Source organism: Brassica napus, chromosome C8 (genome assembly GCF_020379485.1).
Source record: "Brassica napus cultivar Da-Ae chromosome C8, Da-Ae, whole genome shotgun sequence".
NCBI lineage: Eukaryota > Viridiplantae > Streptophyta > Magnoliopsida > Brassicales > Brassicaceae > Brassica > Brassica napus.
This window is the reverse complement of record NC_063451.1, coordinates 9271578-9294958: the sequence shown is the minus strand read 5'-3', so window position 1 is coordinate 9294958 and position 23381 is coordinate 9271578. Positions and strand designations below refer to the sequence as shown.

Genomic DNA, 23381 nt, shown 5'->3' with positions numbered 1-23381 from the left:
AATCCATATCCATATATTATATCGGTCGAGGCTTAAGTTTCATGTCATTTGATAGAACTTAATGTACGTTGTATATGTTTTATAAATGTCCCTCTGGTTATAATTTCATAACATTCGACATAATAAAACATTGAACTCTTTCGATGATATTGCCAAAATAAGAGAATATATTTACATTTGGGCATCACATATATGGGCTGCTTATACACCTGAGTTGAGCCCATATATAAATTAATATATCCACGGGACCGGTAATGATACGCTGCGTTTTTATTAGGGTTTGTTGTGTGTGCTTCTTCCTGTCTCAGATCCCTTACCGCGCAGCTGATCTTTCATCTTCTTTCTTCCGGTGCGACATGGAAACAGTAACCGACTTCCTCTCATAAAGACCTCCTTTAATCGACCATCCACGATCTATATTCAATACGTCTCTTGAGACTGCGAGGCGATTTGGGTTTCACTATATAAAAAGGTATGAATTTCTGCGTTCACAATGATCCTCTCATCTGTTCTTAACTAAAAAAGCAAAAAAAAAATTCTGAGTCATGGCTAACGCTTTGGTTTTCCTCTCCGATCTACAGACTGGCCGCTCTTCCTCCACCGTCCACGTTCGCCTGCTCCGTTTCTGGGAGGCCAGGAATGTACGCCCTGGTGGAGATCTCATGGGAGTCGACATGCTCCTCCTTGATTCTGAGGTAAAGCTTTGTGTTTTGTAGTTTCTGTTATAGGATTTCGGCTAAACCATCGCAACGTCTGTTTATTTATTTGGCTATTCTGTGATAATTTTTTTAAAAGTTAAATTATATTTAAAATGAAATTTATTAATATTATATATTTTATTATTTTTGACTAATATTTAATATAAAGTTAATTATTTAAGCATAAAATTAAGAAAAAAATAATTTTTTATTTTAAATTACATTTAATAATATATATGTAATATATTTAAAATTTGAATCTTAGAAATTTTTTTATCTATTTATTTTGGTTAAATGTATTAAATCAATTTGTATAAAATTATTAAAAATCATATAAAAATTGTATAGTTATTAAAAATTATAACTAAACAATATTTATAAAAAATTTAGATATCTAAAAGAAACTAATGAAATTACGATTAACAATTTATTAATTTTTAAAAAAAGATCTAGAAAATTTTGAAAATATTAGTAATACAAATTGTATAATTATAAAAATACAATTAAATAATGTATTTCGAAATTTATAATGCATATTTCAATATATTTATTTTAGTGATGATTTATGAATTATTACCATATTTTAAGAAGTTTAACAAAAATATAAATCAACATTAAATGTAATGTATTAGTTATTTTCATATTCAATAAAGTGTACCAAAAATATATGTTAGTAATAAATGTGATTGTGCATGTCATATTAACTATAAGCCATGTCATCAATCTTGTTAGCCATGTCATCATTTTTTTTTTGTAAAAATGATTGTAGATAGGACATGTGGCAAAATCACTTCGCAAATATAGTCTGTGAGATATGTTTCATCATCCTGAAACCATATTGCCAACTTATTTTTTACAATAATGTTTTCAAAACAACTGTATTTTCTCTAATCTGATGATTTTTATTCTTACGTTTCAGGCTACCATGATGCCGGCTACGATAAATGTCAACCGGCTAGCGACGCACCAGACTTCTCTGAAAGCGGGTTCGGTTTATTCACTAACCGGGTTTGATGTTGCTCGGTGTAACCCAAATTATCGACTATCGGATTCTTCCTTGCTAATCCGTTTTAGCGACACAACCTCTTTCGTTGAGGTTACCAAACCAGCTGTTCCGATACCTCTTGAATCATTCCGCTTCCGTAACCACAGTGAGATGCTTGGTCTCTCTAACACTAACAATCAGCTCTCAGGTATTTCGTCCCTGATCTTTTACTCTGAATTTCGAATTAGATAGATAATACTATTTATTTGTAGACCTCATTGGTGAGATTACTGCTGTGAAGAGCACTGTCACTGACCCTCTTCAGGACAAGAACCGTGTTATGGCAACCATTAAAATGTACAAGTAAGCCATTTATTTTAACGTTTCCGTAGTATTTATCTAATTACAACGTTTATCTAAACTTTCTAACCTCCCATGTTATCAGTGGCACGTTAGTGACTATGAGCCTCTTCGACACTCACGCAGTTGCAATTTATAACCGGTTAGAAAAGATGGGGAGTGATCCAAGAGTTGTGGTTGCAACCAGCATCAACCCAAAGATGCTGGGAGGTAAGCAATCAATTACAAATCTACATTATCAGTGGTATAGTGGAATCCATAACATTAATCTCATTCTCATCATGCAGGTCGCCTATTTTTGAATGCCACTTCCGGCACACATATTTACTTCGACAAAGAGACAGCAGCGGGGGAGAGTTTCTTCAATAGGTAACTTATTGAAAATTCTTGGCGGGAATAGTCACTTAGTCTAAAATATACGAAATCTATACAAGAAGTTTAACAATGTCATGTTCTAAAACGCAGGCTGTTTGGAGAAGCAACTGGAGTTACGCCAGCAGCTCCACTGCTAAGGGGCTATGCAAAAGTGGATGCCCTGACCATAGCTGAGCTCAATAATTTTGTCATAACAGCCCCCTCACATGTATAGCAACTAGAGCTATATTGTTATCTTTTCATAATAAAGTTCTTAGGATAGTTGAGTAATCGATTATTCCAACCAATTAGGACATTGATTTTATCTGTAACGGGAGAGGACTGAAATCAAGATGGATAAGGGATGGTGCTATGTTTCGTGCTCAAACTGTGCCAAGAAACTTCAACGCACCGCCTCATCGTTCACATGTGTGCCTTTTAATAACACTAACGCAGTTGGTGTCCTCCAATACGTACTAGCTCTCAGCATCTTATTCATTTACAATGACCATGCTGCCTTTGTGTTTTGATACATTTTTGCCTTTCCACTAGATACCGTGTGGAGATGTCCATTGCAGACGAAACTGGTGAAGGATTGTTTGTTTGCTTCGATGGGGTTATGACGAAACTCCATAACATGAGGGCATCGGAAGGTGGTCAACTCTTGGTGTAACATCCGCGATCATAGATAAGGATCGTCGGGACGGCCATGGTTCGAGGAAACAAACCAGCCAGTCTTAAGACATAAAGGCAAGCGTTCCATGGCCAAGTTAGAAGGTTAAGGCATAAGGAAACTTAGACTTAACCTTATACAAGTCAAGAGTCAGCTAGGACGAGTAAGACGGTAGCTGAACGAAGCGAACGAGTAGCTCGACCAGCTCAACGAAGCTATGTTAAGCTCACTCAAGCTCGACCACTATTAAGTCAGCTCTACTAGCTGGACTACTAGCTCACTCAGCTGAAGCAGCTGGGAGTCAGCTCATATCAGCTCGACGGACTGTTCGGGTTTCGGGCTGATGGTCCGGGTCCGGGTCAGTGGTGGGCAGTGTGGTCTGGTCATGGGGCCATGGGCTGTTGGGTCTTTGGACAAGGCCGTGGGTTAAGTCCAGAAGGCTTGGGGAATGGTTTGGGCTTATGACCGACCCCAAACCCAATCAGAATAGGCGATGGGATGCAAGTGGCCGAGAGGGCACAACACTTGGCCGATGGTGCGCATTCGCTAGTAAGGCGTGCCTGTTCGTGGGGCAAGACTTACCCCCTCGTTTTCTATAAATATGGGGCCTCTCCTGTCGATTTTATTTCATCCAATCCAGAGTAAAATACTCAAAGAAATCGTAGAGAGAGAGAAAGAAAGAGAGTGAGAGTTTCCGGCCAAAGCAAGGCCGATTGTGTGGTGGTTAGGTTTCCGGCGATCTGATCGTTTGTGAAGCAACCTCCGATCAAGTATGGGAGACCGATACCAGGAGAAGAACATGGAGAACCCAGACGTGGTTTAGAAAGTACGTGGTGGGCTATGGCTCCATCAGACCGAACAGATGGTCCTTGTGATCACACCGCGGCTCTGGTCGGTTCATTAGTCCCAACCGCTTCTCCTTACTTGTTTCTATCTGATCCCTTTCTCTTCTTTCTGATTATACACGAAGGGCTGGGTTGGTTCAGTCCAAGGTACACGTCCCTAGGCTTGTCCGAACATAACCAAACCGCTAGCCTAGACACGGGTCGGCTATGCGGATGGTTCGAATCAAACCATGGACTGGGCGGTTGGGCTAAACGGTTGGTCATGTCCCAAAAGGCACGAGTTGCCAAAGGTCACGAGTTACCAAAGGTTGTGTGTTGCCAAAGGGTGTAAGTAACCAAAGGGTACGAGTTTCCAAAGGTTACGAACATCAAGAGGTACGAGGACCAAGAGTTACCAAGGACCGAAGGGGTGCATGTTCCAAACGGTGTCTGTTGAGACAGGTTGTGTCTGATCCTTATGGATCAGTCTATGATTTGTTGAGTCAAGACAAGTTCACGGTTTGTCTAAGCCAAGGTAAGAGTCGCAAGGTCTGATCTGCTGCTAAGCCTACCGGATTGGGCTTGAGGCTTACTCGGCCATTTGGATCCAGGCCCAAGGCCGGATCAGGTAAGGAAGTCCGTTGGGCCATTGAGCCGGACTTCATGGGCCGGTCGAACCTAGATTCTATCCGGTTAGACAGATTGGTCTTCGGAGCGATCCGAATCTGTTCGTGTGTTCTGTTTATCTATTCTGGACTATCTATCTGATTCTAAGTCAAGGGGTGGTTGGTTGAATGACTTAGGATATGGTAGATAGGTACATATCTTTTATGATTATGGTTTATCTAAGTTCTAGGAACCAAGCCAAGCATTGTAGAATCGATCCGTTCTATTCTCGGTTATGATTAATGCTTATCTGGTTGTGGTTTCAGGAACTAAGGATGGTTCTGGTCAAGCCAAGGAGACGTGAAGGCTCGGTCAGTGAGAGGCTGTGTAACGTGTGGTTAGATGATGCTAGGGATGAACTAGTGATTGTCTATGAAACTGTTAAGAAGTTGTGTATCGGATCTCATGTTTCTAAGTAATACAATTTAAACACAATTATATTCCGTTGTGCTATCTGTTCATTGTTTTAGAACCTCAGATTCGAATATGACTTAGTAAATAAAAGACTTAAAATGAATCAATCAAGCAAAGAAATTAATAAAGTGGCAAACTAGCAATCGGATCCAGCTTGGTCGAGAGGCCGGATTCGGGTGTTACACTTGGTATGACCTTCGTAACTCCTGTCCATTCTTTTTGGTGACTATTTACTCAGACAGTGACATTGAACAAAATTTATATAGGCTGGTGAAGGTGTCAACCCGGAGGAAACTGAGGCCCCTCAATTTGTTAGAAACATGGAGGGAAAGACCTACAAGTTCCAAGTGAGGGTGAGCTCTTACAATTTCACAGCGAATCATCAGACCTTTACCATCTCCCGCATTCTCAGCGAGGGTGGCCATTTCCCATATCCTGAATTCGTTGACAACGTAAGCCTTATATAGGTTCCAGTAACGTCCCTGCTTTGTATATACATATATATGTGACTTTCTTGGTTTTGATTAGGGAGGAGACGATGACAATGGAGATGACAACCCATTGAGCAACTCAGTGCCTGTTAAGCTGGGAGCCGGTGGTACTAGCAAGGTTGATGGAGCTGCTGGGAAGTTGAAGAAAGCACGCAAAGCTTAAGTGAAGTCGATTGGAATTGAAGATGCTGTTTTCTCGCTTCTTCAAAATCATTAGCACCAGAAATTAATGCAAACATGATTGTGCTTAGGTTTACATTAGATATACACTCAAATATTGAGATAGGATTCTGTCTGTAAAATATATTTATATATGAAAATAATAAAATAAGTTTTATTAATGCAAAGTAAACCGAACTTTTAGTTTAAACAATATCTATTCTAAAATTATAACAAAAGGTTTACTTTGCAAAACGTAGGCTGAATAATATTAGTCTTAAGATAATCACAATGATATCAACTTTTATTTGGGTTTCTGAATAATGCCTTTCAAGTTTTTTTCCAAAAATATGCCCCATAAGTTTTTTTAAACACATATAACACACATAGCCAACGATATTAATCTGTGTAATCTTACTTCACAATTCAACCACAATCCTTCACTCACATAAGTGTTCCCCACCAAATGTACCAAAAGTCATTTAAGATAGGAAAATTGTTTTTAACTATAACTCTTCACATTATTTGCTAACTTTGTGTAACCGCCGATTAAATACATTATGGTAACTACTGGTATGGGTCATCAGAACGTCTGAGTCTATAATTATACTCCTGGTTTCTTTCTGTTTTCTCAAGAAACCTTATGATTGAAAAAATAAAAGAACATATTCAGAAGATTCCATAAACAAGAAGCAATGGTCAAAGAGAAAGCTCAACAATCATCCCATGTTCACGAAGTAGCTAATTGATATCTTATGAATTTGCATGATTTTAGCTATTCATCCTTGTACATTTTGATCATATAGACTAGGATTTAGTCATATTTAGGTTGCATTTTGCATACATGAGTCTTTATTAGGGGCTGTAGTGTGCTATGGAGTTCTTGGAGGTGTTTAGAGACATTTTTGGTGCAAAATGGTGAAAGATGAACATGTATGGAAGTCTTAAAGAAATCTTCTGTTACTAATATTTTGGTAAAACATAGTAAATTGAGTTAGCTTTTTAATGGAAGTGGTTTCAAGTCATTTGAAGCTGTATTGGAGGAGTTATGATCGATTTACCAGAGGCATATCAACCCTGGTCGAACCTGGGTAGACCACCGCGGGTTCCTTTACCCGCGCGGGCGAAGAAGGCTGGACGACAGAAGCTGACGCGGGGTCGAGGCCGCGGGTTTCCTTACCCGTGCGGGCGAAGAAGGCTGGACGAAAGAAGCTCAGCGCGGGTAGACCAGCGCGGGTTGGACGACCCGCGCGGACGACCCAGGACGACCCAGCGCGGGTAGACCACCGCGGGTTGGGCGACCCGACCTCTACCCGGGGCGCTTTTTCTCTTGGTCGAATTTTAGTGTTTTTAAAGGGGTTTTTAGACTTTTTAATGGAAACCATTAGGTTTTCTAGGGATTGTATAAAATACCCTTGTTATCTCAAAGTTGGGACTTATCTTATTTTCTATCTAATCTTGATCATTATCTTTTGTGTTTCCTTGATTACTTTGATCATTAATCATGTTTAGTCTTAGATCAACTAATGATTTAGTGTCTACCATGATAATGAGTGAGTAGTCATCTTTGGATTCATGGGTTAGGATGATTAGGATGATTAAGTGATGATCTAAAATGTTTAGAGTAGATTAATATGTTTTCTTGCTTGATTGAGTGATCTTTATGCTAATCTAGAGTTGGCCATTTTAGATTAGAAATCTAGACATTTCATTGCTCGAGAGGTGTTCGATGAAATGTCTGAGCCAACTCAACATGCTCTTAACTTTCCATACCAAAGACATTTGATGTTAGGGGAGTTTTGATAGTTGAATGATTTGTTCTTAATGATTGCTTGATTGAAACAAACCAAAGACATTTGATGTTTGATCAATAAGAGTAAATGAGCATGTGTCTTGACAAAGAACTTGCTTAGGATTGTTATCTAGACTTAGGGAAATGTGTTGATTGAAACCTTGCCATTTTAGATTGAATCTTAGTCATTTGAAACCAAATTCATATACCCATGATTCCTCATTTATCCATTTGCTTGAAAGTTTGTTAGTTAATTGTGTTAGAGTCTTGTTAGTTTGATCTAATCACTTCACTACATTGAATGCACTTAGCTTAAGTATGAACCTGTATTCTCATTGAATTGAAACACTTAGAAATGGATTGACATCTAAAATACTACATCGATTTGAACCTTGGACCCTTGAAAAGTCCATATCAAATTTGGCGCCGTTGCCAAATACTAAGTTGATTTTGACATTGAGATTTGGTCCTTGCTTGAGACTAAGTCTTATTTTCTTGTATCTAGTTACTGATTCTCCCTCCTAGCTCTTTTGAATGTCAGGTACATGAACTTGAGGAGTTGAAGACATTAGAGCTTTTGAAAGGGAGATTGCAAGGACGAGAAGAGAAGAAGAAATGCAAGCTCATTTGGACAGAGTTGAGTTTGAGATGGAGGGGAATCAGTGCCAAGCTAGAGCTGTTGGCACCTATGATCAGCCCAATATCCATGGGAGTAGACTTGGTATCATGGCACCAGCTGTGGAGAACAACAACTTTGAGATCAAATCCAGCTTGATCAACATGATAGAGAACAACAAGTATCATGGTCTTGATTTGGAGGATCCACTTGATCACCTGGATCAATTTGACAAGTACTGTGGCTTGTCAAAAACAAATGGAGTCTCTGAAGATGCCTTCAAGCTGAGATTGTTTTCATTCTCTTTGGGAGACAAATCTCACACATGGGAGAAGAACCTTACAAGTGACTCTATCACCACTTGGAATGAATGCAAGAAAGCCTTCATCAACAAGTTCTTCTCTACTTCAAGGACTGCCAAGTTTAGAAATGAGATCTCTGGGTTTCAACAGAAGAATCTTGAAGGTTTTAGTGAAGCATGGGAAAGTTTCAGAAGCTACTGGTCTCAATGCCCACATCATGGTTTCACCAAGGAGAGTCTGCTCAGTACCTTCTATAGAGGAGTTTTACCTCAGTTCAGAAGCCAGTTGGATACTGCTAGCAATGGGTTCTTCTTGGGGAGAACTGAAGAAGATGCTGAGAAACTTGTAGAGAACATGACTTAGAGTGATTCAGTTTACAATGATGAGCATGATAGAAGCAACAGAGACAGTGGAGGTGATGATCAGAACACAAGGAAAGAGTTGAAGGTTCTACAAGACAAGTTGGATAAGCTTCTCTCAGATAGAGCTACACAAGAGAAGGTGAACTCTGTTGGTAAGCAGAAACAAGAGGGGATTGCTGTGGTTAATGAAGTTGATGGTCTAGAAGGTCAAGAAGAGTTGTGCTTTGTGAATGCTAATGGGACATGGTACAAGAAGGAGCCTAACTTTCAGTACCACAACAACTACCAGCAAAAGCCCTTCTACAACAACCAACAAGGTAGTTACCAGTCTGCACAAGGCCAAGCCGGATCTTCTACTTCTGCTCCACAAGAAAGTAGCACTGAGGCAATGTTGAAACAGATTTTGGAGTCCCAAACTAGAAGTGAGAAGCACATTGGATATGAGTTGAAGAACCTTCACACCAAAGTTGATGGAAGCTACAATGATCTCAACAACAAGTTCTCAAACCTTGCTTCTAACTTCAAAGCTTTGGAGAACCAGTTTGCCTCTATGACTTCAACCTCCAAGCGCCCAATGGGATCTCTACCAGGGAAATCAGAGCAACATCCTAAAGAGTATTGCAATGCTATCCTCTCTACTACTTCTGAGATGGAGTTGAGTGATCATAGGAAAGAAGTAAATGAGCTTGAAAGACTCATGTATGGAATAAAAGTTGTTGCCAAGGCTGAAGCACTGATTGTGGAGAAGGTTGGATAGAGGGTTGAAGCAAAGATTGTGACGAGAGCTGAGCACAAGGCTCAAAAACCAATTATTGAGAATGTTGTCAAGAAGTTGAAGGAGGTTAAGCTGGAAGAGACCCATGAGGTTGAGCAATCACCCTTGATAAGCTCCCATTTCCACAAAGGCTTCTCACAAAGGCTCAAAAGAAGGTGATCTCCAAGTTTAGAAAAGACATGGGTGATGTAGGAGTTAAGCTTCCACAGATAACAAATATGCATGATGCTCATGTCCAAATGATGCTCATCAAGGACATTCTGGCTCACAGAGAAGAAGTAGGAGAGCTCCTAGACATCTCTACTATGCAGCTTGATCCACCAGTCACACCAAAGTCCCTTCCCAAACTAGAAACCCAATGAAAGTTCACCTTATCTTGCTCCCTTGGTAAGTTCACACTTGATGATGCTCTTGTTGATTCTGGTGCAAGTGTGAATGTGATCTCAATGGAGATGGTGAAGAGTCTTGGGATTGACAACATGGAGCCAAACACATCCTTACTAATGTTTGGAAACTCCTCTTCTACAACCCCAATTGGTCTCATCAAGGACTTTCCTTTGAAGATTGGAGCTTGCACCATTCCTATTGACCTCACTGTTTTGACGATGGCAACTGGAAAGAGAGTCTCATTGATCCTTGTAACACCATTTCTCACAACAGTAGGAGTTTGCATTGACTTTGCCAACAAGAAGGTCACACTTCTAAATGTGAACAAAGCTGTCTCTTACCCAATCCAGTCTCCAATGATGAATGTTAAGTATTGTGGAACCATCATTACTTATGGAGAACCTTCCATTGAGAAGCTCAAGGATGAAGTGATTGTTAGTGAGAAAGAAGGTTTTGATGGAGAGTCCTCTAAAGAGATGTGTGATGAGCACTTGGATAGTGCTACAAAGGAGGGGTGAGTAGAGCCATAGAGACTACTCATGACAAGAAGAAGATGATGAATGAACCTCCCCCTACTTCTGTTGAAAAATCTTCACACATTCTTACTCTTCACCCAATAAAGTTCAAAGATGGAGTGATTGAGTACAAGATCAAGTGCAAGGGAAGGTCTAAGTCATTCTCAGGTGCAAGGGCAATCATAACTCCTCAGCTCCAAGATGATCCACTCAAGCTTCAAGAGCTCCTCTCTCAGGTCCTCACCATCACTCTTGAAGGTGGGAAGGATCATCCTTCTCCATTCTCCATTTAAGGTACCACTCCACCACTTTTCCATTGTATATACCAGTTTTTCTTTACATTTATCTCTCTTTTAGGTCTCTTTCAACTTACTAACACAGAGACCGTGTGAACTAAGTTTGGGGGAGGTACCAAGTATTTGATCATGTTTTCTTTGATGATTTTGAGTTTCATGCATTGCATTGTACATACATATTTTGTTACAGGCTGGAAGCTGGGTCGCCCAAATGGTTGTTGGAGGTTCAAATCGGATCAACCAAAGATATGACCGGTTGGTCGATATGGTCTGAAATCGATTGTAAAACCTGAAACAAATGAAATAGGAATGAGATACGAATGTTATGAAGAATAAACTAAGATAAATAAACAAAGAAAAATGATAGGTATGGCGAAATCAAGCTGCTGGATGTGTATCACTCTCAGCTTGATCAAATGATGGATTGAAGTGGATTTGCGGAAGAATGTTTGATTGAATCTCTCAATCTGATGGATGATGGAAACTATGTGATTGACTCTCTAAATCTGTGTACTGAGCTTGTTTGATTTGCACAAACAAACTAGACTCACGAAATCAATAGAACAACAAAGAATCTCTCTTTGAATCCTAAAGACCGATATTTTATACAAAGAACAATCTTTGATAAAAACTGAATAAACTTTTTATTAACTTGGTGATTGAGGGTGTTCTTTACAATGGACGTCTAGGATCTTATATAAGGCACATAGACAAAGGTCCTAACGTTCTAAAACAAATAGAAGAGGAAACAAACCAAGCAAAGTAACAAAATCGAAAACTAGCCGTTGGAGCCTTTTATGGGATTTTGGCTCCAAGTGAGAAACTTGATTCTTCTTGAACCTGGAAGGTTTTAATGGATAAAAGTGATTCCTTGGGATCTTCTGGATGACTTGAAAGGTTCTGATATCGTCCAGAAAGGAATGAGAAAAGAGCTGATGGAGTTTGAATGCAAGATGCTCCAAATAAGGCAAGTTAGTGTTAGTGAAGATCCTCTTGATCCTATGGTTTCTGGTGCATGGAACGGACTTGTCTGACTCTTCTGGACCACTGGATGGACTTACTGAATGCATAGATAGATCTCCTGGTCGCCAATGTCTGGTTTGAAGCTGATTGAACCAGTTAGCTTCCAATTGAGACAAGTGTAGAACTGGTTTGGCCGGTTTTGGAGATTGGATCATAACTTCATAATTCCGTGGCCATTTCTCCTGATCTTGGGCTTTATAGAAATATGATAAACTCCTCTTGACTCCTATGATGGTATTTGCTTCAGGACGCTTATTCATTGGGCTTTAATCTTCTTCTAAAGTCGGGTACTCGCAGATGGACGGGCTGAGAGACCTCTGACTTGTAAAATTCATAACTTCTTGATCCGTGAATATTTTGGCCCGATTCCAATTGGCCTGGACTCCTTTTTGAGTGTAGAATCCATAAATTTTATCCTCGTGATTTAAAAATTCCTGGTGTGTAAGATATGGTATTTTTAGTGCACGTATGTTCTGGTTGGCGCCTTGGCTGGTGGAGTAGGGAATTGGGTCGACCTCCGGTTAAGCTACTGGTTTGATGGCCGCATCATACCCTCCCCCTTGAAAAAGTTTCGTCCTCGAAACTGGATAACCTGCACCAAGATAGAGCAAGTTAGCTTTCATACTCTTTTGAGATTCTAAGATCTTACCTTGATATTGTTTCGGTTTGGGGATGAATTTTTCATCAGGTGGCTCTTCTTTCAGCAAATAGGATAGGATCACGCCTCTGCTATGGAATTTGGAATTGCTTCTCTTCAGTGGATGGTCATTCATACCTCTAGTAGGCTCTGTTCTGACCATCTTTTTGGTTGATCCTCCTAGCAACAAAAGATTATCCGGTGGGATTTCTTTGAAGCTTTCTTCTTTGCATCCTGAAATATTTTCAACATTTTGGACAAAAAGCAAGTGCATTATATCTGTGTTTGGACACTGATAAAAATAATTTGAAATTTCCGGACTTACTTTGATAGCTTCCACAAGTTGAAGAATGATTTTCTTCTTTGGACAACTTGTTTTTGTTTGCTGCCATCTTTGCAGCTTTTGACCTTGGTTGTTATGAACTACTTCTTGTCTTATTCCTGGATCAAAACTTTTTGGCAAAGACAAGTGCATTATACCTGGATAATCAAGTGTCTTGGGCGTTTTAAGATCAGAGAAACTTACCTTAAGCTTTGGCATTTGAACAACACTTTGTTCAATTTTAGGCTTCCACTTGTGAGGTGGTTCATGGCTGAGCTTATGGTTTGGTTCTTTCCTTGGAACTTCAGTAAGCATATAGCTCTCATTTGTTCCCCCTATACTAAGAGAAAAAACGTCAGAAACTGTATCTAAAAGTGGTGTTAGATACTTACCTTGTTGTGATACTTTGACTACCGGTTTTGCTTCTTTAAGCAACATGGACGGGAGAGCCCAATTGCCATCTCTACAGGTAAGGGTTGCTTACCAATCCTAAAACTCCCATATTAAGGGGCAGTTCTATCCTTTTTTACCTTTTTTCATTTTTTTTTTTTTTGTCTTTTGTTTAAAACCCTAATCAAGAGCCTTCCAGTGGAGATGGTCTAATGCTTCTTATGATTTAGTAAGACCTCTCAACCCAAAAAATAGAAAAATAACAAAACTTACAAATGAATTTCCCATACATAGATATCTTCACGAATATCCAGACGTAATAGGATGCTCATACGATCATCAAAACCAAGACCGACATCCTCAAGAGGTTAAAAAAATAAATTATACGATAGGAATTTTTATACACACTGAAAATTCGGAAAACTTAACCCCACAACTGTACTAACACAAGCTTCACAACTTGCTCCTTAGCTCTCTCTGTGCAATTCAAGAAACGGGGACGAGGCAGGCCGATTAAACATCCAGGTACGGTGCATGCATTATAAATTTTTTTTTTTTAAAATAATGTCTGTACTAATCAACCTCTTCATATGTTCCAGATGTATGCTCTTCCTCTAGCTCTGTCGCTCACCTGGATCAACCTCCGTGGTTATCTGCAACATATAGCATATCTAACTCAACACCAAGCATCAGTCAAAGAGGAAAAATAGACACAGGTACACTGAGGTTATGTTGAACAATATATTTAATGGTTTGCGACAAACAAACTCTCTAAAGGACTACAACTTTGCAGCCTCTTCTAAGAAAGCAAGATTTATTAGGAAGGCAATTTGTGTACGTAAAAAGGAAATGCGGTTACGTAAATCAGCCGATAAAAAAGGTCAGCATCGTGTTGACTAATTGACTGTATACTAACGTACAACATATTGACTAAATAGTCATCTAATAATCTGACTCCTGCTATGTTACAATCCGGAAAAAAGAAAGTTGAGGCTAATGATAAATGGGAGATATTATCCTGTCCATCATGCCACGCTTTGGTATGGGCTGCCGAAGCTGTTGGTGGACACAGCAGTCGGGGGGAAAAACAGTTCACTATCTGTTGTCAACAGGGTCGAGTGAGGCTTCCACCCGTGCGTGAAGCACCCTCTCCCCTTAGAGAGCTTCTTGAAAGTAAAAAATTCCGTCCCCACATCAGAGTTGCTAACAGCCTCCTAGCTTTCATATCCATGGGTGCTCAGGTGGATCATAGTGTAACTGGAACACAAGGACCATTTACATTCCAAGTACATGGTCAAATTATTCACAGGATCGGGTCTCTCCTTCCTGAAGATGGTGCTCCCTCAGAGTACTTGCAGTTATATATTTTTGACACAGATAATGAGTTGGAGAATCGAAAGAGAGCGTTAACTCAAGGCTCTTCCTCCTTGGCCTTCGATGATAGTGTCATCATTCAGTTGATCGATATGATGGACAAACATAACCACCTAGCCAAGACCTTTCGACATGACCGTGATAGTGTTACGTACGAAGCTGAGCGTCCTCCTATCCTCTTTCAGTACAGGCGCAGAGGCAAGGGACTTGTGTAACGGTAAAGAGGACAGCTGGCTCTTGGACTATTAAGGAATAAAGAATAAAGTTATGGGGATCGTTGTCACGAGTATCGTGCTCAAAAGGTTGTGTCGAAAGTGTGTTGTCGTGACTCACAAGGGTTTTGTGGGCATTCACGGAGTCGTAGGAGTATAAATAAAGTGAGAAGGAGTCTGTAAGGATTATCGAGTGATTGATCAAAGTTGTAGTAGGAGTAGAGAGTCCTCTAAACGTCTCTGTGTAACTTGGATTTCCATTAATAAAACCTTATATTATCTCTGTTCTCTGAGTTCGTACAAAGGGAATAAGTAGAACTTATCAACTTGGTATCAGAGCTTGTAGATCTGAGGGACAAGATGCCGAAGAAACCCGACGCTGACCATACCGCGGACCAGATGCAACAGCAGATGGGCCGCATCACTCTCCTGGAGCAGAGCATGACAAAGGTCGAGACGATGGAACAGACCTTGTCGGCGATGCAACAGCAGATGAGCGTATTCTTTGGTCGATGGGAGCAGGAGAAGAACAAGCAGATGAAGGAGCAAGCTCGTTCGCTCGAAGTCGCCAAAGGTAAAGCTCATCAAGCAGAAGGAACGCCGACCGTGGAGGAGCTGTCGCCGGTGACGAAAGAAACCGGTCACGCCCTGATTCAAACCCCGATGCCGACGCAAGGGGAAGGGTCGGAGAAAAGAAGATCCTGTTCACAAGGGTCCAGCCTGTCCGAGGGAGATCGTCGAGACAGGGACCGCTCGTTGACCGACCAGATCGAGCTACCATTGTTCGACGGTGAACAAGCAGATAGCTGGGTGCTGAGGGCGGAGCAGTACTTCGAGCTCAGTGAGTTTACGGAGGAGCAAAAGTTGAGGGCCGTACGGATGTGTTTCCTGGATGACGCGCTCCTTTGGTACCGTTGGGAACGAGACAGAGATCCGTTTCGTAGTTGGGATCACTTGAAAGGAAGGGTACTGGAGCAATATTCGACCATGAAAGACACGTCGGCCGGAGAGAGACTCTTAAGACTCCGGCAAGAGGGGTCAGTGAAAGAGTACTGTCGGGAGTTTATCTCACTGGCGATGAACGCCCCGGAGGTTCCAGATACGATACTGAAGATGGCTTTTATGGCTGGGTTGAAACCACGCATAAGAGCCGGCGTTAAGATGTTCGAACCTTCGACGCTACAGAAGATGATGAAGGTAGCTCGGAAGGTGGAGGCCTGGGAAGACGACGATGACGAGGAAACAAAACCCTACAGAGGATTATCGGGCCGAAGCTCGAAGCCCAGTAAAGGAGGAGAATCTACTTTGGTGAGTCGACAAAACTCTAACGGGCCTGGTTCGCAGAAGTCGAAGCCCAGTGGAGATCAGAGCCCAACAACAAAAAAAGAAAAGGGGTTCACGGGAAAAACGTCGACATATCACAATAGGGTTAAGGCGCCGTTCCGTCAACTCACGACTGCGGAGATCGAGCAACGAAGAGCCGCCGGGTTGTGCTACCGGTGTGATGAGAAGTATCATCGGAATCACCGATGTCCAAAACCAGAGCTCACGGTGTTGGTCATGCACGATGATGGAAGTGAAGAGATGTTTGAGGAAGAACCACACGAGACGCCGGAGGAGGAAGATGAGGTCGAAGCGGTGGTGGCAGAAGTGTCGATTAATTCCGTGGTGGGTCTGTCTTCATCACGCACCATGAAGCTAAAGGGTGAGCTTAACGGCGAAGAGGTGATTGTGCTTATCGACAGCGGGGCGTCGCACAACTTCGTTTCCGAGAAGCTGGCGGCGAAGATGGCGGCGAAGCTGGGGCTAGAAGCTCAAAACACCACCCGTTATGGAGTGATGGTGGCGGGAGGCGTTAAGGTGCAAGGAAGAGGGGTGATTACAGGGGTGGAGTTGAAAGTGCAAGACTGCACCATTCACACAAGCTTCCTACCCTTAGAGTTGGGGATAGCTGACGTTATATTGGGAGTGCAGTGGTTGGATACATTGGGGGAGACCCGCGTGAACTGGAAATTACAAAGGATGAAGATAAAAATGGATGGAGAGTGGGTGTTGATACAAGGTGATCCAAGTCTCCACTCGGCTGGGGTCTCACTCAAATCCATATGGAAGACCATGGAGAGGGAAGGCGAAGGCGTCATTGTAGAGTTTGGAGGGTTGCAAGCGGCAGAGACAGGGCCTTCAGAGAAGATCAACCCGGAGTGGCAGGGGGTGATAAATCAGTATGAAGGTGTGTTTCAAGAGCCGAGTGGCTTGCCTCCTTCAAGGGGGAAGGAGCATGTTATTCTATTGGAGACAGGGGCCAGTCCCGTTAGTGTCAGACCATTTCGTTACCCTCAAGCACAGAAGACAGAGTTTGAGCGGCAGATTGGGTTGATGATGGCAGCAGGGATCATACGAGAGAGCAACAGTCCTTTCTCTAGCCCCGTCCTGCTCGTGAAGAAGAAAGATGGGAGTTGGAGGTTCTGCATTGACTACAGAGCTCTCAACCGAGTCACGGTGGTGGACAAGTATCCAATACCGATGATCGATCAGCTACTCGACGAGCTACACGGAGCAACGGTCTTCTCGAAGCTCGACATACGTTCCGGCTATCACCAAATCTTGGTGAAAGCTGAAGACATACCCAAGACCGCGTTCCGCACGCATGATGGCCACTATGAATTTCTAGTGATGCCATTTGGGTTGTCTAACGCGCCGGCGACGTTCCAGTCACTCATGAATGATGTGTTTCGTCCTCACTTGCGCCGCTTTGTACTCATCTTCTTTGACGACATCTTAGTGTACAGCAAGACGAAAGAGGAAAACAAGGAGCATTTGGAGGAGGTGTTGCGGTTGTTGGCGGAGCACCAGCTGTATGCGAACATAAAAAAAATGTGAGTTTGGGAGTGAGAAAGTAGAATACTTGGGGCATATCATCTCAGCCAGCGGCGTGGCAGCTGATCCGGAGAAAGTAAGAGAGATGGTGGAATGGCCTGTGCCTGGGAACGTAAAGGGGTTGAGGGGGTTCCTCGGTCTCACAGGTTACTACCGGAAGTTCGTGCTAGGGTATGGAAGCATAGCCAGACCTCTGACGTCGTTGCTACAAAAAGATCAGTTTAAGTGGAATGAGGAAGCAGCAGGAGCATTTGCGAGGCTGAAAGAAGCTATGACGACAGTACCGGTGCTAGAAATGCCTGACTTCGAGGCTCTCTTTGTCGTGGAGTCAGACGCTTCTGGAGTAGGACTGGGAGCAGTACTGATGCAGCACCAGCGACCGATAGCTTACTTCAGTCAAGCACTCACCGCTAGGCAGAAACTAAAGTCAGTCTACGAGAGAGAGCTGATGGCGATCGTATTTGCAGTGCAAAAATGGAGGCATTACTTGCTAGGCAGACGGTTCTTGGTTCGAACTGATCAGAAAAGTCTCAAGTTCCTGCTTGAGCAAAGGGAGATAAACATGGAATATCAGAGATGGCTAACAAAGCTACTGGGTTTTGAGTTCGATATTGCCTACAAACCGGGTCTGGAGAATAAGGCTGCTGATGCTTTGTCAAGAAAGGCGGAGATCACAGAATTGTTTGCAGTGACAGTGTCAACGGCATTGCAGTTAGAAGAAATTGGAGGAGAGGTTGACAAAGATGAGGAGTTGCAGAAGTTAATCGCTGAGTTGCGCGAGGATCCTAACAAACACCCGGAATACTCGTGGGTTCAGGGGAGATTACTAAGGCAAGGAAAGCTAGTACTACCGAGAGGATCTCCACTGCTGAGGGTGATTTTGCAGGAGCATCACGACAGTAAAATGGCGGGTCATGGAGGGATGCTAAAAACGCAGAAACGCATTGGAGAGTTGTTCTATTGGAAAGGCATGATGACTGATATAAGGAGATGTGTGGCTGCGTGTCAAACGTGCCAGATACAGAAGTACTCCACGCTTGCTCCCGGGGGCTTGTTGCAACCCTTGCCGGTTCCCGGTCAGGTGTGGGAGGACATCTCTATGGATTTTGTGGAGGGACTGCCTAAATCAGAGGGGTATAACACGGTGCTAGTGGTAGTGGATCGGCTCACCAAGTATGCACACTTCATCAAGATCAAGCACCCATTCACCGCACCAGAAATTGCTCAGTTGTTTGTACAGGGGGTGATCAAGCTACATGGGTTTCCGCGGACGATAGTGTCAGATAGAGACAAGGTCTTTACCAGTCTCTTCTGGAAGGAGCTCTTTAAGCTGTCGGGCTCTAAGTTGTGCTTCAGTACGGCCTATCATCCTCAGACGGACGGGCAGACTGAAGTCACTAACCGCAGCATGGAGACATACCTGAGGTGTTATGCAGGAGATAAGCCGAAGACATGGGCCAAGTTTCTGGATTGGGCGGAGTTGAGTTACAACACCTCCTATCATTCAACGCTACAGATGTCTCCGTTTAAAGCTCTCTATGGAAGGGAACCTCCTACGCTACTCAGGTATGAGAACGGGTCAACTGCAAATGCAGAGTTGGAGCTTCAGTTGAAAGAAAGAGATCAGATGTTAGATGTCATAAAGGAGCAGCTGCAACGCTCCCAGCAACTGATGAAACAGAGGGCTGACACTCGGAGAAGAGAGGTAGACTTTGAGGTTGGGGACAAGGTACTGGTAAAGCTCCGCCCCTACAGGCAGCGCTCCATGGCCAAACGCATCAACGAGAAGCTGTCTGCTCGGTTATATGGACCATTTGAGGTATTGGCTAAGGTGGGACGAGTAGCATACAAATTGAAGTTACAAGAGGACGCTAAGATACACCCTACGTTCCATGTCTCTCAGCTCAAGAAGGTTGTGGGTGAGGCAGAGGAGACAGTAGCCATTCCCCCGCAGATGACATCAGAAGGAGTGCTGGAAACTGAGCCAGCAGCTGTGGTTCAGGAGAGGAAGAATGGGAAAACTGGGAAGGAGGAAGTGTTGATTAAATGGAAGGGATTGCCATCACATGATTGCACTTGGGAGGAAGTCAGTGTGATGAGGGAGCAGTTTCCGAGTTTTGACCTTGAGGACAAGGTCAATTTCGAAGAGCGGGGTATTGTTACGTACGAAGCTGAGCGTCCTCCTATCCTCTTTCAGTACAGGCGCAGAGGCAAGGGACTTGTGTAACGGTAAAGAGGACAGCTGGCTCTTGGACTATTAAGGAATAAAGAATAAAGTTATGGGGATCGTTGTCACGAGTATCGTGCTCACAAGGTTGTGTCGAAAGTGTGTTATCGTGACTCACAAGGGTTTGTGGGCATTCACGGAGTCGTAGGAGTATAAATAAAGTGAGAAGGAGTCTGTAAGGATTATCGAGTGATTGATCAAAGTTGTAGTAGGAGTAGAGAGTCCTCTAAACGTCTCTGTGTAACTTGGATTTCCATTAATAAAACCTTATATTATCTCTGTTCTCTGAGTTCGTACAAAGGGAATAAGTAGAACTTATCATATAGGTTTAAAGCTATTGGGACTATCGAGTACAGTATCACTATGGTTTGTCAAAAGGCTCGAGGACGTCAATACGATCTTCCAAGTGCGAGCAAGATCGGTGGACTCATAGTTGGTGACTTATCTGCTACATCAGTAGGCAGAGATATTGTGGTGGAGCTCAAGTCATCAACGCTTCAAAGAATTAGTGATCTCCACCCTCTGATGATGAGCCTACAGTATCCATTGTTGTTCCCATATGGAGAACCCGGCTATAGCGAGAGACTGCCATATGAAGGCCCTGAGGCTTCTAGGGTGAGAAGAGAATACATGACTATGCGTGAGTTCTATGCTTGTCAAATCCAGACTCGGCCTACTGAGGGGATGACAATCATAAAGGGCCGAAGATTGCTGCACCAGTATATTGTAGATGCATATATAGCAACTGAACAAGAGAGATTACGGTTTATTAGTTTAAACTAAAAGAAACTCCATGCAGATCTCTATAGTAATATATGTGATGCTGTGGAGATGGGAGATGCGGATGAAACACAGCTTGGCAATAAGATCATTCTACCTTCTTCATTCACTGCTGGCCCTAGGTATATGGCTGAAAAGTATCAAGACGCAATGGCTATATGCCGGTGTTATGGCAATCCTCATCTGTTCATCACCGTAACAGCAAACCCAAATTGGGTAGAGCTCAACCAACATCTTGACGCATACGGTGGTGAATCAGCTAATAGTAGACCGGATCTTGTATGCAGGCTTTTCAAACTCAAACTTGACGAGATGGTTTCTGATTTCAAGAAAGGAGTTTTCTTCCCTAAAACGACTGCTGGTAAAAGAATTTCTCAGGTTTACGTAAACAGAGTGCCATATCTAAATAAGATATTCAGATGATTAAATTGACTAATTTTTTTTGTAAAAAAAATACTGCAGTTGTCTACACCATTGAGTTTCAAAAACGAGGATTGCCTCATGCCCACATTCTATTATGGTTGGAAGGTATAAAGAAAGAAGCAACTGCCTCAGTGATTGATGAGTATATATCAGCCGAGCTACCAGACAGAGATGTCGACCCTGAGGGTTTTGCGTTGGTGGAGAGCCATATGATTCATGGCCCATGTTGAAAAATACGGCCAAAATCACCTTGCATGGATAAAGGGGAGTGCACCAAGGATTACCCTAAGAAGTTATCAGAGCATACACATATCGATAAAACTGGATATTTCAGATATAGAAGGAGATCAGACCCCAACAATTTATTCTTAAAAGGCAACATTGAGCTTGGAAATCAAGACGTCGTCCCTCACAACGTCAGTTTACTCAGAAAATATCAGGCCCATATCAATGTTGAGTGGTGCTGCAGAACAAGCGCGATCAAATATCTTTTTAAATACATTACGAAGGGTGTTGATCGAGCTACTGTCCTTATAGAGGAAGCAAAAAAAGGCGCATCTAAGTTTGATGAGATAGAGAAGTTTCTGCAATGTCGATACATCTCAGCGTGTGAAGCTTCATGGAGGTTATTTGCATTCCACATTCATCACAATCAGCCTAGTGTCGTTAAGCTCCCTGTACATCTACCAGGCCAGCACTATACTGCCTTTGAGCAATCTGCTAACTTAGAAGAAGTTATCTCAAGGGAAGACATCGAGAAAACTATGTTAACTGCATGGTTTGTTGCGTGTGAGACATACGAAGAAGCACGGGAGCTGACATACGTTGAGTTACCTACTAGGTTCGTGTTTCACACATCAGGCAAATTATGGACCCCAAGAAAGTTAGGCGGAGCAATAGGCAGAGTGGTTTACATCAGTCCAGCTGCTGGGGATGTGTACTTCTTACTGATTTTGGTCAATGTTGTTAGAGGCCCTAGGTGTTATGAGGATGTAAAAACTGTTGGTGGTGTGGTTTATAAGAAGTATAAAGAAGCATGCTACGCACGTGGGTTGCTAGATGATGACCGAGAGTGGCATGATGCTATTGAAGAACCATCATATTGGGCTACAGGTCGCCAGCTGAGACGGCTGTTTGTCATTATCCTACTATTTTATCAGTTGTTAATCCTTTAAATCTTTGGGATCATACATGGAAGTTTCTGTCTGAAGACATCCTCTACATGAAAAGAAAGGAATTCAGATTCCCGGGACTTGAACTCAATGATGAGCAGCTGAAACAATATACATTGATCGAACTTGAGCAACTCCTTAAGGAAAACGACCAGTCTCTGGCTGACTACCCTGACATCCCATTGCCAAATAATGCTATTCTAACTGAGATATCGAATACTGTCTTGAGACAGGAGTTGAGTTATGATATACAGCAAGAGACTGAGAGTCATCAGAGAACAGTATATGATGCGGTGCTGGAATCTGTTGAAAGTCAGTCTGGGCAGTTGTTTTTTGTATACGGTCCAGGAGGAACAGGTAAAACGTATCTATACAGAACCCTCATCGCGAAGCTTAGATCAACCAGTAAAGTAGTCATTCCAGTTGCATCATCCGGATTTGGTGCACTATTGCTCCCTGGAGGTAGAACAGCGCATTCTCGCTTCAAGCTGCCCCTAACAATGAGTGATGTGTCGATGTGTACCATCCACAGAAGTTCTATGTTGGCTACATTGATAGCAAAGACAGATTTAATCATCTGGTACGAAGCTCCAATGGCACACCGTCAAGCATTTGAGACACTGGACCGTTCTCTCCGGGATTTGTTGTCACCTGCAAATCAAGACGCTTTTAACAGACCTTTTGGTGGCAAGACTGTTCTCTTAGGAGGTGATTTCAGGCAAATATTGCCAGTGGTGCCTCAAGGAGGACGACCAGATACAGTCCTTGCATCAATTAGCAAATCATACCTATGGAAAAATGCTAAAGTTTACACACTTTCCATAAACATGCAGCTAAAGGAGGAAGACAGAGACTTCGCTAAGTGGATTCTGGAAGTAGGTGATGGTGTAGCTCAAACTGTTCCCTCTCATACAAGTAAAACAGAGGAAGGTGATCCCATTGTTGTGAGCAAACGATTCATGATACCTTCATCAGAGAAACCACATGAAGCACTGGCAAAAGCGGCATATCCAGACTTCATTCATAATTACCGGAACAAGAAGTACTTAACAAAGAGAGCAGTCCTCACACCTACAAATAGTACTGTCCATGAGCTAAACGCATATATGCTGTCTCAAGTTCCCTCTCAAGCTAGAGAGTATTTGAGTTCCGATTCCGTTGAGCTGGAAGCTACACCAGACGATGACTGGACAACCCCTACCCTCAAGAGTATCTTAATTCTCTTGAGTTTCCTGGACTGCCAAACCACAGGCTATGCTTGAAAGTAGGGTCTCC

At 42.5% G+C, this 23381-nt stretch overlaps 4 protein-coding genes and 1 non-coding gene across 8 annotated transcripts; 4 read left to right on the top strand and 1 right to left on the bottom strand.

The window, feature by feature from the left end:
• Positions 1-120: 120 nt before the first annotated feature.
• On the top strand, positions 121-5806 carry LOC106362036. Of its 4 annotated transcripts, none has more exons than XM_013801850.3 (9): positions 121-472; positions 582-695; positions 1618-1891; positions 1956-2040; positions 2129-2253; positions 2331-2412; positions 2509-2626; positions 5241-5426; positions 5503-5806. In XM_013801850.3, the coding sequence occupies exons 2-9, from the start codon at positions 663-665 to the stop codon at positions 5626-5628; spliced, it is 1029 nt and encodes a 342-aa protein (XP_013657304.1). In that variant the 5' UTR covers positions 121-472; positions 582-662; the 3' UTR covers positions 5629-5806. The 4 variants fall into 4 exon arrangements, with proteins under 4 accessions (XP_013657304.1, XP_013657303.1, XP_013657305.1 ...); XM_013801849.3 differs by having other exon boundaries at positions 128-472; positions 1956-2046; XM_013801851.3 differs by lacking the exons at positions 5241-5426; positions 5503-5806 and adding exons at positions 2710-2870; positions 2950-4639 and having other exon boundaries at positions 129-472; positions 1956-2046.
• Positions 5807-8031: 2225 nt separating this feature from the next.
• LOC125591844 lies at positions 8032-9833 on the top strand. The gene is made up of 4 exons (XM_048766713.1): positions 8032-8639; positions 8730-9118; positions 9224-9444; positions 9585-9833. The coding sequence occupies exons 1-4, from the start codon at positions 8032-8034 to the stop codon at positions 9831-9833; spliced, it is 1467 nt and encodes a 488-aa protein (XP_048622670.1).
• On the bottom strand, positions 8452-8558 carry LOC125592261. Its single transcript, XR_007328099.1, has one exon. It is a non-coding gene; the product is annotated as a small nucleolar RNA R71 (small nucleolar RNA).
• Positions 9834-10653: 820 nt separating the features above from the next.
• Positions 10654-17507, top strand: LOC106428065. Its single transcript, XM_048766213.1, has one exon. The coding sequence runs from the start codon at positions 14988-14990 to the stop codon at positions 17505-17507; it is 2520 nt and encodes an 839-aa protein (XP_048622170.1). The 5' UTR covers positions 10654-14987.
• Positions 17508-21188: 3681 nt separating this feature from the next.
• LOC106412642 lies at positions 21189-23368 on the top strand. Its single transcript, XM_013853557.1, has 2 exons — positions 21189-22047; positions 22095-23368. The coding sequence occupies exons 1-2, from the start codon at positions 21189-21191 to the stop codon at positions 23366-23368; spliced, it is 2133 nt and encodes a 710-aa protein (XP_013709011.1).
• The last annotated feature ends 13 nt before the right edge of the window (positions 23369-23381 follow it).

Coding starts and splice junctions, on each gene's coding strand:
- LOC106362036 (XM_013801849.3), top strand. CDS start 663: ATGGGAGTCGACATGCTCCTCCTTGATTCTGAG. Junction 2,413..2,508: donor GGGGAGAGTTTCTTCAATAG/GTAACTTATTGA, acceptor TCTAAAACGCAG/GCTGTTTGGAGAAGCAACTG. Junction 2,627..5,240: donor TCATAACAGCCCCCTCACAT/GTATAGCAACTA, acceptor AAATTTATATAG/GCTGGTGAAGGTGTCAACCC.
- LOC125591844 (XM_048766713.1), top strand. CDS start 8,032: ATGCAAGCTCATTTGGACAGAGTTGAGTTTGAGATGGAGGGGAATCAG. Junction 8,640..8,729: donor TTGGATACTGCTAGCAATGG/GTTCTTCTTGGG, acceptor TGAGCATGATAG/AAGCAACAGAGACAGTGGAG. Junction 9,445..9,584: donor AAGCACTGATTGTGGAGAAG/GTTGGATAGAGG, acceptor ACCCTTGATAAG/CTCCCATTTCCACAAAGGCT.
- LOC106428065 (XM_048766213.1), top strand. CDS start 14,988: ATGCCGAAGAAACCCGACGCTGACCATACCGCGGACCAGATGCAACAG.
- LOC106412642 (XM_013853557.1), top strand. CDS start 21,189: ATGGATAAAGGGGAGTGCACCAAGGATTACCCTAAGAAGTTATCAGAG. Junction 22,048..22,094: donor ACCATCATATTGGGCTACAG/GTCGCCAGCTGA, acceptor CTATTTTATCAG/TTGTTAATCCTTTAAATCTT.